The sequence below is a fragment of the Lynx canadensis genome, chromosome F2 (genome assembly GCF_007474595.2).
Source record: "Lynx canadensis isolate LIC74 chromosome F2, mLynCan4.pri.v2, whole genome shotgun sequence".
Lineage (NCBI taxonomy): Eukaryota > Metazoa > Chordata > Mammalia > Carnivora > Felidae > Lynx > Lynx canadensis.
In genome coordinates this window covers 34,195,394-34,210,736 of record NC_044320.2, presented here as the reverse complement: position 1 = coordinate 34,210,736, position 15,343 = coordinate 34,195,394, and the positions used below count along the sequence as shown (strand labels likewise).

At 36.7% G+C, this 15,343-nt stretch overlaps 1 protein-coding gene across 1 annotated transcript in view; it reads left to right on the top strand.

The window, feature by feature from the left end:
* Positions 1 to 15,343, top strand: part of DCAF13 (DDB1 and CUL4 associated factor 13) — a 28,925-nt gene that overhangs the window by 1,801 nt on the left and 11,781 nt on the right. The window contains exons 2-7 of the mRNA XM_030303940.2: positions 1,038 to 1,237; positions 1,814 to 1,921; positions 6,101 to 6,190; positions 7,900 to 8,055; positions 12,118 to 12,195; positions 14,817 to 14,899. Of these exons, the coding sequence (XP_030159800.1) occupies positions 1,038 to 1,237; positions 1,814 to 1,921; positions 6,101 to 6,190; positions 7,900 to 8,055; positions 12,118 to 12,195; positions 14,817 to 14,899 (715 nt within the window). The remainder of the gene's footprint in view (positions 1 to 1,037; positions 1,238 to 1,813; positions 1,922 to 6,100; positions 6,191 to 7,899; positions 8,056 to 12,117; positions 12,196 to 14,816; positions 14,900 to 15,343) is intronic.

The following is a 15,343-nucleotide window of genomic DNA, read 5'->3' as shown; positions in this document are numbered from 1 at the left end:
ATTATTTTTTTAATATTTATTATTGAGAGACAGAGCATGAGCATGGGAGGGGCAGAGAAAGAGGGAGGCACAGAATCTGAAGCAGGCTCCAGGCTCTGAGCTGTCAGCGCAGAGCCCGACGCGGGACTCGAACTCACAAACTGCGAGATCATGACCTGAGCCAAAGCCGGACGCTTAACCCACTGAGCCACCCAGGTGCCCCAAAGATGCACTTACTTTTAAACATTAAGCGCTTTTTAGACACGTGGGCTTAGAATTATTTCCTAAGCACAATTATTAACTGAGAACCTGTTTGGCAGCATAGCATAATAGTTAAGAACACCAATTCTGAAATCAGCCTGCTTTGGTTTGAATCCTGGCTTCATCATTTCATAGGCAAGTTACTTCTCTATGCCTCAATTTCCCCATCAGTAAAATAAGAAATAGTAATAGGACTTAACCCATAGGGTCTGGATATTAAGTGAGTTAATATACAGTATTTGGAACGATGCCTTGTACATTGTAAACTGTTTTTTAAGTAAGTAAACACATGTGGGAAGTGTTCAGTAAATAGTAACTACAATCATAATCATAACACTGTGTGCCTATCACAGTGATTAGCACTGGAGATGAGTTGTGTTTCCTGCCTCAAAAGGAACGTAGAGCTCAGTTGGGCAAACATTTATCATGCGTTTGTTTTGTCCCAGGCACTGTGCAACACATAAGGAGTAAAGTGAGGAATGTAGTGGAATCCCTGTCCATGAAAGGTTTACAACGCAGTTAAAGAATGTAGTAAGACTTGTGAAAGGAAAAGCTGAGGGTATCTATAGGGTCTAATTATTCTGCAAGATGTATGCCTTCCATGTTTTTCCCGTAGTTTTTTACTGAAAGGTTTCTGAGTGAAAGGTCATCTATTTTTGTATTTTTCACAGTGCTAGGTATAGAACAGTGTTCCTAACAAAGGCTTAGTGGATAGCAAATTGAATGATTACCTGAGGAAGGCCATAGGAAATATTAAAAGTGAACTGTTTTATTAAGAGGAGTCATTTTTATTTCAGTTCCAAGAAACTATGATCCTACCTTACATCCTTTTGAAGTCCCGCGAGAGTATGTAAGAGCTTTAAATGCTACCAAATTGGAACGGGTATTTGCAAAACCATTCCTTGCTTCCCTGGATGGTCACCGAGATGGAGTCAATTGCTTGGCAAAGCACCCAAAGAGCCTGGCTACTGTCCTTTCTGGGGCATGTGATGGAGAGGCAAGTGTCATTTCAAACACTGATATTTTAAATTAAAAATAGTTATGTTACAGATGTTCTTCAGTTTCGTGTTATGGTGGATTTTAATTGGTTCGATTTCATTTTTTTGTCCTATTTTCTGTTAATTCTCAAGAATGAATTGTGTTTGAATTACTACAGTGGTTTCTCATCTAAACCTCAGAAATTAGAAATGTAGCAGCTGAATGCTCAGTTTGACAGTAAACAGTAAAGCATGTTTACAGTAGTAAACGTTTTGTGAGGGTTGTTTTTTTTTTCTCACAGAGGATGTTATTAATGATTCAACACTTATTTCCACTTTGGCAAGAAGAGAAAGCTTTGAAACACTTTAAATTAGAATCAACAAGAGTACTTAACAGATTGAATTTTCTGCTTGTTGATATACTTATCCATATGCACTGCAGTATTTTAAACTGGAGGATTTTGTTTTTAGCAGTCTGGTGGAGTGAGTCATAGCTTTTTCAGTGTTGAATTTATTTTTCTTGGAATGTAGTATGCCTCTGCCTGAACATTTTATGTTTATAGTTCACGGAAATTTCCTGGTATGCTCTATCATAGGTTAGAATTTGGAACTTGACTAAACGAAAATGTATCCGTACGATACAAGCCCATGAGGGTTTTGTACGAGGAATATGTACTCGCTTTTGTGGGACTTCTTTCTTTACTGTAAGTATGATGCAATTAAGTCATTAACTCTTTTCAACACGTATAAGACTGATTTAATGTTTTCTGAGTTCCTTTATTCCATGAGGCGTTTGAAGTTTCACAACCCAAAATAAATTTTAAAACTTTGAAAAGTCCTCTTTTCTTTATGTATACTCCAGTCTTCTCCAAAGTTTTTTATTTTTTTAATAAATGATTATTTAACATGTTATTTAACTAACATTCCATAGAACATTGAGAAGTGGGATTAATGTAAGGTGATTCTAAAAATATAGTTTGGTTTTCTCTGGAAGATTTTTAGGGTTGGGAATCAGTAATTTCTATTTTGTCAGATAGTAAATTATTGAAGGATTTGTGCGTGTGGTTAAGATACACATGAGGTACAGTTTATATTCTAACCATTTTTAAGTGTACATTTCAGTGGCATTAAGTACATTCACATTATTAAGCAACCGTCACCACTTTTTCATCTTCCCGAAACTGAAACTCTGTACTTACGAAGCAATAACTCCTTATTCCCCTCTGCCTCCAGCCTTTGGTAACCATTATCATACTTTCTGTCTCTATGACTATTCTAAGTACCTCACATAAATGGAATTAAATAATAGCTGCCCTTTTGTGTCTGGCTTATTTCACTTACCATAATGTCTTCATCCATGTTGTAGCAGGTATCAGAATTTCTTTTTTAAGATGGAATAACATTCTATTATACATATATACCACATTTTGTTTATCCATCTATCAGTGGACATTTAGGTTGTCTCCACCTTTTGGCTTTTATGAATAATGATACTATAAACATTGGCCTACAAGTATCTGCTCAATTTCACTGAAAGTTTTATAATAGGAATGACAGAATCTAAGCTGTGCTTTGAGATAATTAATTTGACAGCAGTAAGTGATCAGTTTACAGGCTGTCTTAATAATTTGAGTAAGCAATAAGGAATCCGTGCTGGGGAGGGAAAATCATAGAAAGTAGTTGTTAGGTTTAGAAACATTTTGGAGGTTTGACAGACTTGACAACTGAGGGGTGCTTAGGAAGATTGGTCTTCCTTCCAGAAATGGAGAAGTCAGGAGTGTCAGAAACTTTAGAGGAGGAGAGTGGGAATGGGAAGGATATGGCATGATGGATGAACTGGACTGCAATGGCCTATTTGAGTGAAGAGGTCTGTCAGACCCTTCTAGATAAAGGTCTGGAGTTCAGGAGGGAAGTCAGAACTAAACTTGGTCTCATCAAAAAGGGATAATGATTGAGGCCATGGAATGGTATTATTAGGGAAAAGTGGCAGGGAAAATACAGACATACAGAAATGTCAGAGAAATAACCTTGGGGAAAGCCTGCCTCTAGGAAGTGGGAGAACTCTGGGAGTAGCCAGAAAGCTAGAAGAGCCTGGAAATGAGCTTAATGTCCCAGGAGGAAAGGGTCGTTGGTTGTGTGAACTACTACAAAGAATGATGAGGATGAAGACAAAGAAATATTTTAGAAACATGAACCTATAAAAAATAGAAAGTTAAAGTTCCCGTAATTCTAATCTTTCAGTTTTCACACTGTTGGCAATTTGGTGTCTATGCTTTCAGAAGTTCTGACATTTGTATACGTATATGTATGGCATTTGATGTATACATACACACTAACCAGCCCTGTAAATCTTGAGTAGCATGCTGGGTGCCAGGGCCAGATGGAAAGGAGTAGTGAAGGGAAGAGATGACTTCTGGGAAAGCTTTAAATATTTGAAAGTGTTGTGTGAAAGAAGAAGTGGACTTTTTGTTGTTCTATGTAGCAGCATTAAGAATAGGTGTTAATGTTAAAAGTTTTGGTTTTGGTTTAGGGAGAAACTTACTTGCTGTCAAAAACCAAAATAAGCTACTTCGCAGGAAATTCAGGTGCTTTTCACTAAAGAGCTTTACACAAGCTTTATGACCTTGTATACCATATGTTGTAGAAGGAATTGCACGGGAAGTTGGAGCAAACTGACCACAGCTAGCATCCAGTTAGTTATTCTTCTGAATATATCGATTAGTTTAATATCCCAGAGGATTTACTGGCTGGGTTTTTTTGTGGTTTTTTTTTTTTTTTTTTTTTTTGAGTGCCTAAAATGAGTAAAGGGTGAAAGATGTTTCATATTCATTATTTACTCCCTTTCTTCGGATATCTTAAAGTAATGTTTGCTTAGGGATAAGACCTGTGAAAACTGCTTGCTGGCAGAATTTCAGCACTTAGTGTTTCAAAAAATGTTTAATCTACAATGTTGCAAAAGGTAAATCTTTATTACCTAAATTTCATAATATCTACTATACCCCAATTTGTAGCACCAATAGGTCTTTCTTTAGCTTGCTCAGCCTTGAGATAAGATATTCTGGCCAGGCACATATTGTTTGGCTCCTCATTTCTACAAAATGTTATTAAACCTTTCTCAGGATTGATGATTTGCTAAGACTTGTACTCAATAGATTGTATAGAGTAGCTTAGTCAATTACAAGGAAGTTCGGTCTTGAGCTTGTGGACGCTGTGAGAAGCTTGGTTGAAAGAAACAGTTTTTAGAGTGGGAATTCTCAATAAACAGTTTATCTTGTCTTCCATAAATACTAATATTCCATTGGATCAAGCCAGATTGGCCAAGACCTCGGTGCCTAAATTACATCTTAACTAGCTCGCGGTAGAATTGGCTTTCCAGAATTAAGGTTTTGGTCTGATGCCAGTAGCTCAGATTCAGGTTTCTAAATAAGATACTGCCTTACTAAATACTTTTTTCTATTATAAGGATGTTAAGGATTCTGTTAGCATCCTCAACAAAAGAAATTCCTGTCTGACCTTAGTACCAAAACTCTCCTAATTACCCTTCTATTCTGATATCATGGGCACTATGAATTGTTTTGCAGGAAGGGTTTCCCTTTTGAATTTGCTGTAAGGAAAGAGCTAAATTTATACTCTCTCATACATAAATACATATTTTTGTTAATATTTTTATTTAAGAAGTAGATGTAGATTGCATATAACATAAACGTAAAAAATGAGAAAGTTAACATATCCTGTATTTCTGCTTTTCGGGAAACCTAGTAGTTTGGTGTATATATACAATTGTTTATACCCTACGTATGATTATTTTATGTTTTTAATCCCAAATTAAGTTATATTGTGCATTCTGTTTTGCAGCTTAGTTTTTACTTAATATCTTGAATATATCTACCACATACCCAAGTCTAAGTTACCATTGTTACCTTGCTGTGATTGGGCTAAGACACCAATGTCCTACTCCTCATGGCTTTTTCACCATCTGCGTAACTGTCAGTTCAGTGAAAAGGCAAATGGTGTCTTTACAATATCATGAAAATAGTTTTGACCTTGTGGACCCCTGAAAAATTCTCAAGCTCCTTCAGAGGTCTGCATTTCATGGCTTGAAAACCAGTGAGTTGATGGTTTGTGGAATCTTATGTCATGCAAAGAAGTGCTTTACCCATGCCAAGGTTAAAAAAAATGACTTCTGTTTAGTATCTTTATATTTTGTATTTAATTTTTTACATTTAAAATTATGTGGAATTTTATTTTTATTTCTTTAAGTCTTTTTAAAACTTTTTTAAAAATGGTTTTAGAGAGAGAGAGCGCACACGCACGCTCGTGAGCGTGAACAAGCAGGGGAGGGGCAGAGAGAGAGGGAGAGAGAGAATCCCAAGCGCTGTCAGCACAGAACCTGATGCAGGGTCGAACTCATGAACCGTGAGATCATGACCTGAACGGAAACCATGAATCAGAAACTTAACCAACTGAGCCACCCAGGCACCCCTGGAATTTTATGTTTATGTCACGTATCAGATTGGTTCAAACTTTTTAATGAGTAACATGATATCAAAATACCATTTTATTATAATTCATTTTTCTTCCTAATTTGAAATGCCATCTTTTTTACAGTATGCTTTTTTTTTTTTTGCCAAACTTATGACCTTTGTTCATGCTCTCCTTTTGCTCTACTCACACTGTCTTATTTTAATTTTATGTACTGTGTGTATTTGTCATAAATCTTTACTATAACATTTTGGGATATTAATGTATCAGTAAATACAATACTGGAAGTATATGGGATGTGTATTTTTTAAAATAGAGATGTTTATCATTTGATGTATATGTTAGCATGTTTACAGTTTATAACAGTTGTCCATTATCATCTTAATAATAAATGTTTCTAGGTTGGTGATGACAAAACTGTGAAGCAGTGGAAAATGGATGGACCAGGCTATGGAGAAGAGGAGGAACCGTTGCATACAATATTAGGAAAGGTACAAAAAAAAATTGACTTATATTTGCTTATTAAAATCCTTCTGTTTTACTAAAATTATTTCAGAATTTTAATTTTAAAAAAAAGATGTAAATGAGACTTGAGCCTGCAATAATTGACCTTTTTTAAGCAATATTTAATGCAGTTTAAGGTCCTTTGCAGCTGAAGAATTTGAATGGTTCTTTGGTATTCATTGTATTGGGTTCAGTTTCTGTGTTTAGCTAAAGGATGCAGTGAAACATTTTCTGTGGCAAGTCCATGGGAGAAAATCTATACGAAAAATAATGCTTCAGATTCTCTCTGATTTATATTATAGATCTTACACAAAACTCAGAATGTCTTACTGGAAAGAACCCCTTAGGCAGTGAAGAGGTATTATAATATGATGCTTTTCGTATAAATCTCATTGATATTTCTTACAACATTATTCTGCAAATCAGGCGATATGGTTTAGTTATAGCTTAAGTGTAATTCAGATCATATGGCCTACCTGTGTTTTATAATGTTTACATTTTGATACTAAGCAAACTTCTAAAGTTCGATTTAATCTTAAAATATATGCATTTTAAAAATCAGTTTGCCATTTCAGTATCATGTTGGTATATATTTAAGTTCTGCTTTTCAGATTAAGTGTTTTTATTTTTTTAAAAAAAATTTTTTTTTTTCAATGTTTATTTATTTTTGGGACAGAGAGAGACAGAGCATGAACGGGGGAGGGGCAGAGAGAGAGGGAGACACAGAATCGGAAACAGGCTCCAGGCTCTGAGCCATCAGCCCAGAGCCTGACGCGGGGCTCGAACTCATGGACCGCGAGATCGTGACCTGGCTGAAGTCGGACGCTTAACCGACTGCGCCACCCAGGCGCCCCCAGATTAAGTGTTTTTAAAGGCACATAGAGGTGGGACATGAGTATACGATGGAAATAATTGGCAAATCAGTAATTCCTAAAACAAAATTGGTTTCCCTCTTGTAAAATGTCTTTTCTCCAGGATTTCCAAATATTTTTGAAATATTTCATCTTAACCTCTATATTTGTGGTAGTGGGGATTAAATCTTACTATGGAAAAGTTTGTCAGACTTGCCTTCATAAATAACAATTGGAAGCCTGCAGATGCTGCTAAGAGTTCTTAAAAGCCTAAAGTATTGGCTAAATATTTCCCTCTTATTTGCTTTGCAAACATTTTTTTTACCACATAGTACAAAGACAAATTTTAATCTGGCCCTGAATAGATCTTTTAAGTGGATATCAAAATTTATGACATTTTATTGATTTTACCAATATTAGCATCCACCCTTGCCAGCTTTATTCCTCCCCCTAAATTTTAATCCAGTTGTTGGTTTCTGTTTTTCTGCCTGGGAATCAGTACTTCATGTGTTAAATGTGGAACTAAGTGTTTTAGACCTTACCTTTGCATTTCATTAATTGGTTCCAACGTCCTTCAAATACCCAATGATGATTTAAGGATTACTTCAGTGATAAGTATTTAAATTTAAATACATCCCCTGTTAATGTTTTTTCCAGAAGGTGTGATAAGAATCCTCACCTTTTATGGTACTGTTTCCTCCTTTAAGGAAAGGCTTCAAAGAAGTTTCTTTGTAAATAGGGACTTTTTCTTAAAAAAAAAAAAAATGAGAGTATTATTTAAAATATTATGTAGATTTGAAATGTTAATGATAGATCCATTTATAACAACATCTTTGCTTTTAAAGACAGTATATACAGGGATTGATCATCACTGGAAGGAAGCTGTTTTTGCCACATGTGGACAGCAAGTAGACATTTGGGATGAACAAAGAACAAGTCCTATATGTTCAATGACCTGGGGATTCGACAGTATAAGTAGTGTTAAATTTAACCCAATTGAGGTAATGCTTCTTTTTGAAATATGTTCTGCTTACTCTTTCCTTATTTAATAATTTCAGCTCTGTTTAGGAAACTTTTGAGTGTGTGTTATAAGAATTTTTTTTTTTTTTTTTTTAATCTTAATGGGCTTCTGGCATTTGGTTACCTGAGTTCTGATACCTTTGGTCAGATCTTGACGTGTTTGCCCACTTTATACACTGTTACACCAGTGTTATACTCCGTTACAGGAGGGTGTGTGCATGTGCTCGTAAGCAAGTTCTGGTGAAACTTCAGTTTTACTCATGCCTTCAGAACTCATGTTCCACAGATTACATCATTGTACCTTTGGGAAAATGTTCATTTCTTAATTCTCTTCAAGGTCAGAAGAGGCATTTAGCATTGTTTTCTCTTGTAAGTGACGAGGGCACTAATGATTTATAGTAATGATTACTATCCTGCATGATGATAGTTCATTTTTCTTTGCTCAGAAGTCTAATATGATGATTCCTAAGTCCTTCCAGGTCTAAGGAAAGAGTTGGAGATTAACCACTACTTATTGGTTATTCAGGTCTGAATTTAGGAAAGGAGGCTGCCCTAAAGCCTAGATTAATCTAGCCTTTGGACTTCAGACCTTTCCATGAGCTATTTCTGAATACGTAACAATAGGTAAACTCATTGTCCAGAAGACTCAGTAAAGATGCCTTTTCCCCCCGCAGAAAAAAAAGGAAATTGCTTCATGTATAGCTAATCTTAGAAGTTAGTAGGAAATTATCATGTTAGATGGTATGTTAGATGGTATTAAAGAATAAATAACCTGATATGTAAGTTTTATACTCTCAGACACCCGAGCTGGTAAAGTGGAAGAAAGGTTAAGTCAAAGTAGCAGGGTATAAAATTGTTTGTATGAAGTATCAGAACGTGAGATGCTGTAGTTTGATGAGAGTCTGGCCTTGTGGTGCTGCTAAGAAGTCATACAGTCAGAGGACACCCTTCCTCTCCTGAGCATATACCTTTCTGCACACTTCTGAGAGAGTCTGCAGGTCTAGAGCAGGGGTTGGCAAACTATGGTTCGTGAGCCCACTGTCTGTTTTTATAAATCAAGTTTTATTAGAACACAGCCATACCCTTTTGTTTACATATTGCTTATAGCTGCCTTTCTGCTATGACAGCAGAATGACCCGTGAGGTCTAAAGTATTTGCTGTCTGGTCCTTTACAGAAAACGTTTGCTGATCGTTAGTCCAGAATGTTTATCAGTACTATATCTTTTTCACTCCATCGTCTTTTGGTTGTAGAAGTGAGATATGGCCTGAAGCGCAAGTCAGCTTTGCAGAGCCAGGCCAAGGTGACAATAGACAGAAGCAGGTGGCGACAAACACAAGCCATTTGTAGGAACATTTTGTGTCCTACTTGGTGTGGAGCTAAACTGGAAATGTATTTGGTGCTGGTGTACCTTGGCATTGACCTTATACAAGTCACACTCCTTCTCTATATTTGTTTCTTTATTTTTAAAATGAGATTAATTAGATCTTTCAGTATACATTATAGGTTTGTCATGAGGGTAAAACGTGATAAAAATGTGAATATTTTTTAAAGATGCTACCCAAATTTAAGATGATATTACCACTATTAAAAAAATAAACAGAACAGAGATATTGATTTCTACTTCTGCGAGGGATAAACAGTATCTTGCTTGTCTATTTTGGTGAACACCTGTGTCAGAAGAGCTGATGATTAATTCCAAAATCATAATTAGTTATTAGTGATGACATAGTGACCATGTTTTTCAAACTTGCCTGTATAACAACTATATTTGTTCAGCCATGTGGTTTTATTTATTTTTTCTTTAAATTACCCTTATGAACTGACTTAGTGGTAGAAACAAATGGTATGCTTGTCTCTCATCCTATACTAAACTTAATGGGAAGGGGATGTGGCTGTAAACAAATGGAGTATATTTGTCTCCTCTAATCATTAATAATTAATTTCCTGTTAAAATATTGAAGCCTAGCATTTTGATAAAGCCAAAAATTTTATGCTGAGTATTACCACATTTTATAGTGTAAAAGTCGACTTTCAGTCTAGGTAGAATTTTTTGCTTTGCTCAGATTAAGTTCTCATAAACTTTTAGAAATGGAACCTAGTCAGACCTTGGTTTCTTGAGAAACCAAGAAAAGTTGAAAGGAGTCACTAACTAGGGGAAAGTCTCTGAGGAAGTGATTTAAAAAGGAAGGTTTTGGAAAGGACTGAGTTCATGGTTGTAGCATTAGCTTTATGATGTTTTATTTGAGCTGTGTACACACACAGAGTAGGAGTTAGCTGGTCATGCAACTGTGCAGTAAATAACTCTTCTTGTTCCTCCTACACTTATAGTAGGAAGTGATAGGCAGAAGCCAAGAGTTATATCAGGAACCATGAGTAAGGAGGCCTGGTGGGACTCAGGCCCTGCTGGTAGGTGGGGGGCTTGATTTCATATAATGCCAAGGGTCAGTTATATCTGTACCTTCAATACTACTATGACTGACTTATAAATAAATGTTTGAAACATCTTGAAACAATTGGACAAAGAATAGGCCTAGTTTATACAAAGTTAATGAACATGAAGAAATGTTTACTGAAAAGCACTAGTTTGTATAATTAGAAAATATTGCCATACAGAAATGAACTTCTAAATGCCACTACTTAATGCTTCCAGTTGCAGTGAAATGGACATATTTCCACACTGCAGTGTATATTGATACAGCTCTTTGGAAAACAATTAGTCCTAAACATCAAAAGCCATAAAATTATTCATGCTTTTGTTTAAAAAAAATTTTAGGTGTATTTATTTATTTATATTTTATTTTATGTTTGAGAGAGAGAGAAAATGAGCAGGGGAGGGGGAGGGGCAGAGAGAGAGGGGTGGGTAGAGCATCCAAAGCAGGCTCTGCACTGACAACAGAGAGCCCAGTGTGGGGATCAAACTCCAAACTGGAAGATCATGACCTGAGTTGAAGTAGGACATTTAACCCACTGAGCCACCCAGGTGCCCTATATTTATTTATTTTTTGAGAGAGAGAGAACAGGTAAGCAAGTGGGGGAGGGGCAGTGAGAGAGGAAGAGAGAGAGAAACCTAGGAATTCTCCACACTGTCAGTACAGAGCCTGATGCAAGGCTCAGACTCAGAAACCTTGATATCATGACCTGACCCAAGATCAAGAGTCGGATGCTTAACCAACTGAGCCACCCAGGCACCCCTGTTCATACTTTTTTTTTTTTAATTTTTTTTTTTAAGGTTTATTTATTTTTGAGAGAGGGAGTGTGAGTGGGGGAGGAGCAGAGAAAGACGGAGACAGAATCAGAAGCAGGCTCCAAGCTCTGAGCTGTCAGCACAGAGCCCAACGTAGGGCTCAAACTCACGAACTGTGAGATCATGACCTGAGCCAGTCGGACACTCAACTGACTGAGCCACCCAGGCACCCCAATACTTTTTGATTCAGTAATCCACTACTGAAATTTTAACCTTATAAAAAGAAGAATTGCGTTTGTGAAAATGTTATCTGAAGTGTTATTGATAATACTGAAAAATAGGAAATAGGTCTAAGTTGAAGAATGGATGAATAAAATCTGTTCAGTTGTAAAAAGAACACAGATTTATCTGTACACTCCATCACTACCTTGTAAAATATACACACGGGCATTTAGCAGTGAAAATACTTGACTTGGGGTGCCTGGGTGGCTCAAGTCGGTTAAGCAACCAACTTCGGCTAAGGTCATGATCACGTGATTCATGAATTTCAGTCCCGCTTTGGGCTCTGTACTGATAGCTCAGAGCCTGGAGCCTGCTTCGGATTCCATGTCTCCCTCTCTGTCTTCCCCTCTCCCCCAACTCACACTCTCTCTTTCTCAAAAATAAAATAAATAAAAAGTAGATACTTAACTAAGTTTGCTGAGATTGAGTGATTCATTGTACTCTCTTAAAATGGACTTTAATGTTATAAATTTGTATCTTAAACATTAAGGGTAATTGAATCATTTGTTCATTGAATGGACATGGTTTGCTGCCAAGCTTGGCTTTTAACTGGAGATGGTTGTACTTATTTTTCAGACATTTCTCTTGGGAAGTTGTGCTTCTGACAGGAATATAGTACTATATGACATGAGGCAAGCTACTCCCCTGAAAAAGGTGGGTTTCAGTTTCTTTTCTGCTTTTACAGTTGTTAATGTGTTCTTCTATTGAGTGAGTAACAAAAAATATGGAACGAATGTTTTTTTCTTAATTAAATTTTTTTCATATGTTTTTAGAAGCCGAAGTGATCATAATGGCATTCTCTCAGGCACCTGTTCCTTTTTAGAGACCCTTACATTTTCACTAGGTATTGTATCCTAGTTATCTTTGTATCTTCCTTAATGCCAGGAAGTTTTAGGTATGTAATTCAGACTTAACGGAGTTCAAAGTTCTTTTTTTTTTTTTTTTTTTTAAACTTTTCCTTTCATTTTTTTTTTTTTTTTTTTTTTTTTTTTTTTTTCAACGTTTATTTATTTTTGGGACAGAGAGAGACAGAGCATGAACGGGGGAGGGGCAGAGAGAGAGGGAGACACAGAATCGGAAACAGGCTCCAGGCTCCGAGCCATCAGCCCAGAGCCTGACGCAGGGCTCGAACTCACGGACTGCGAGATCGTGACCTGGCTGAAGTCGGACGCTTAACCGACTGCGCCACCCAGGCGCCCCCAAAGTTCTTTTTTAAAAAAAATTTTTTTTAGTGTTCATTCATTTTTGAGAGACAGAGACAGAGCGTGAGTTGGGGAGAGGCAGAGAGAGGGAGGCACAGAATCCGAAGCAGGCTCCAGGCTCTGATCGGTCAGCACAGAGCCTGATGCTGGGCTCGAACTCACAAACTGCGAGATCATGACCTGAGTTGGATGCTTAACCGATTCAGCCACTCAGGTGCCCCACTGAGTTCAAACTTTTTAAGTGTTGCATCCCATTACTTCACACAGCATGATTGTCATATGCTACGTATAGTATTCTGTTCCAGAACATTTTGCAACTGACTTACATAACCAGCTTTATTTGTTTAATTACATGCTGTTTTATTTAGATAAATAATATCTTGTCCAAGGTGGCAGATTTCCCAGCAGTCATTCTAGGACTTAGATATCAAAGCTAATACAACCTTAAGCTGACTATCGACAGAGAAATGTATTGTCAGTAAAGAGAAGAGTGCCATTGTAAGTAAGTATAAAGTTGATTTCAGGTGCTCCAAATCTGAGGGTGCAGAAGGGCCTAGACACCATTCATGTGCCATGAGGCCATTGTGATAATCCACATGGAAAAGAAATGCTTTTAATATTTTTGTTGTTCCTAAACCATTTTCACAACATGTAATAAATTCCCAAATATTAGAAGTAGAGTACATTCCTTAAAGTTTCAACTGCATAAATATGTTCATCTTTCCAAATTACCACTTTAATCATTTCACTCCTTCATGATGATCTAGTGGGCACATCTCACGTGAACTTTGAGACCATTAGACCTTGAGCAGGTAACTTAATCTTTGTTTCTCCTATAAAATGATGATATTAATAATTACTTTCCAGCACATTGGTGAAAATAAGACATGGTATTTTAAACATTTAGCAGAATGCTAAGATGAAATCTAGTGTGATAAGTAGTAGTTTCTGCCTCCTCTGCCCTTCATTCTGTTTTTTTTTTTTTTTATTTTTTTATTTTTTTTAAATTTTTTTTTTCAACGTTTATTTATTTTTGGGACAGAGAGAGACAGAGCATGAACGGGCGAGGGGCAGAGAGAGAGGGAGACACAGAATTGGAAGCAGGCTCCAGGCTCTGAGCCATCAGCCCAGAGCCTGACGCGGGGCTCGAACTCACGGACCGCGAGATCGTGACCTGGCTGAAGTCGGACGCTTAACCGACTGCGCCACCCAGGCGCCCCTCATTCTCTGTTTTTTAATGGCGTTCCATAACTTTAGGTTGAAGAAAAGAACTATAGCCTGGTTTTCAAGGCCTTCCAAATCTGGTCCCTATTTGCATTCTATTTATTTGTTTGTTTCAGTCAGTAAGAGAACATTTAAATAGGGGTTGTCATAGGCAGGTCACCTTGATGGATGCAGAGATGCTATTTTTTATTCTTTGTTCTGTATACTAGACTATCATTGTTTCTTCTATTTTTTCCTCTCCTAAATGTACTAGATCTCAACCAGGGTGTCTTTTTAAAAATGTGGGAGAGGCATTATAGAGACTGGCATTTAGTGGACAGGTGCCTGAGAGGCTAAACGTCTACAGTGGACAGTTACACACAACACACAATCATCCTGCTCAGAATGCTAGCAGTGTTCTTGTTGAGAAACAACTAATATACTGTTCCTTCACAGGTCAGCTCAAATCGTGCTTCTCTTTTGAAACCTTTCTTCTTCTCTTAAACCCTAAAGTCATTAATTTTGCCCCCAATTTGATACTTGATCATTTACTGTTTCTTTGTTAATATTTTAGTATTTCTTATGTATATCTCCTTTTCCTGACTAAACTCAATAATAAGTTATTTGAGGTTGAGGGACCATTAAGTAGTTTTATATTTTTCAGTATCTACTACTCTGTGTACTCAGGAAACAATTATTGATTGATTTCCTTTCCTATTGCATGGAGCTGAGTACTGTGCACATGATGGGTGTTTGCTAAATATGTGCTTAAATCAGTGAAAAAGAAGGAAAAGAAATGAAGTGGGAGATTTATCCATTTGAGAGGGAATTGATTTCATGGTAATGGGTTACTGTATTCTTCCCTTCCAGGTCATCTTAGATATGAGAACAAACACAATTTGTTGGAACCCTATGGAAGCTTTCATTTTCACTGCAGCAAATGAAGATTACAAGTAAGTTTTCTTTTTATAACTTGCTTATTTCTATCAGAAATGGCTCAATTGGATAAATCATACTAATGAAATATGTTTTCGTAGGTAGTAGTTCTTGATATACAAGGTAGAAAATGGTCATTTGTTTCGCTCAAAAGTATATATATTTCCCAAATTGGAGAAGAACTTGTTAGAAAAAAAAATTCAGTTTTCAAAATGATACAGACCAGGAACAGAAAGCTGATCTGAAGACCAAATCCTGTCTGCTGCCTGTTTTCGTAAATACTTTTATTGGAATATAACTGTGTTCATTTGTGTATTGAATATGGGTCCTTTTGTGCCATAGTGCCTTAGGTGAGTGGTTGCAGAAGCAGCCATGTGGCTCACAAAGTTGAAAATATGTATAATCTGGCCCTTTCTAGAAAAAATTGGCTGCTTTCTGCTTTACACCATGCAAATAATGAC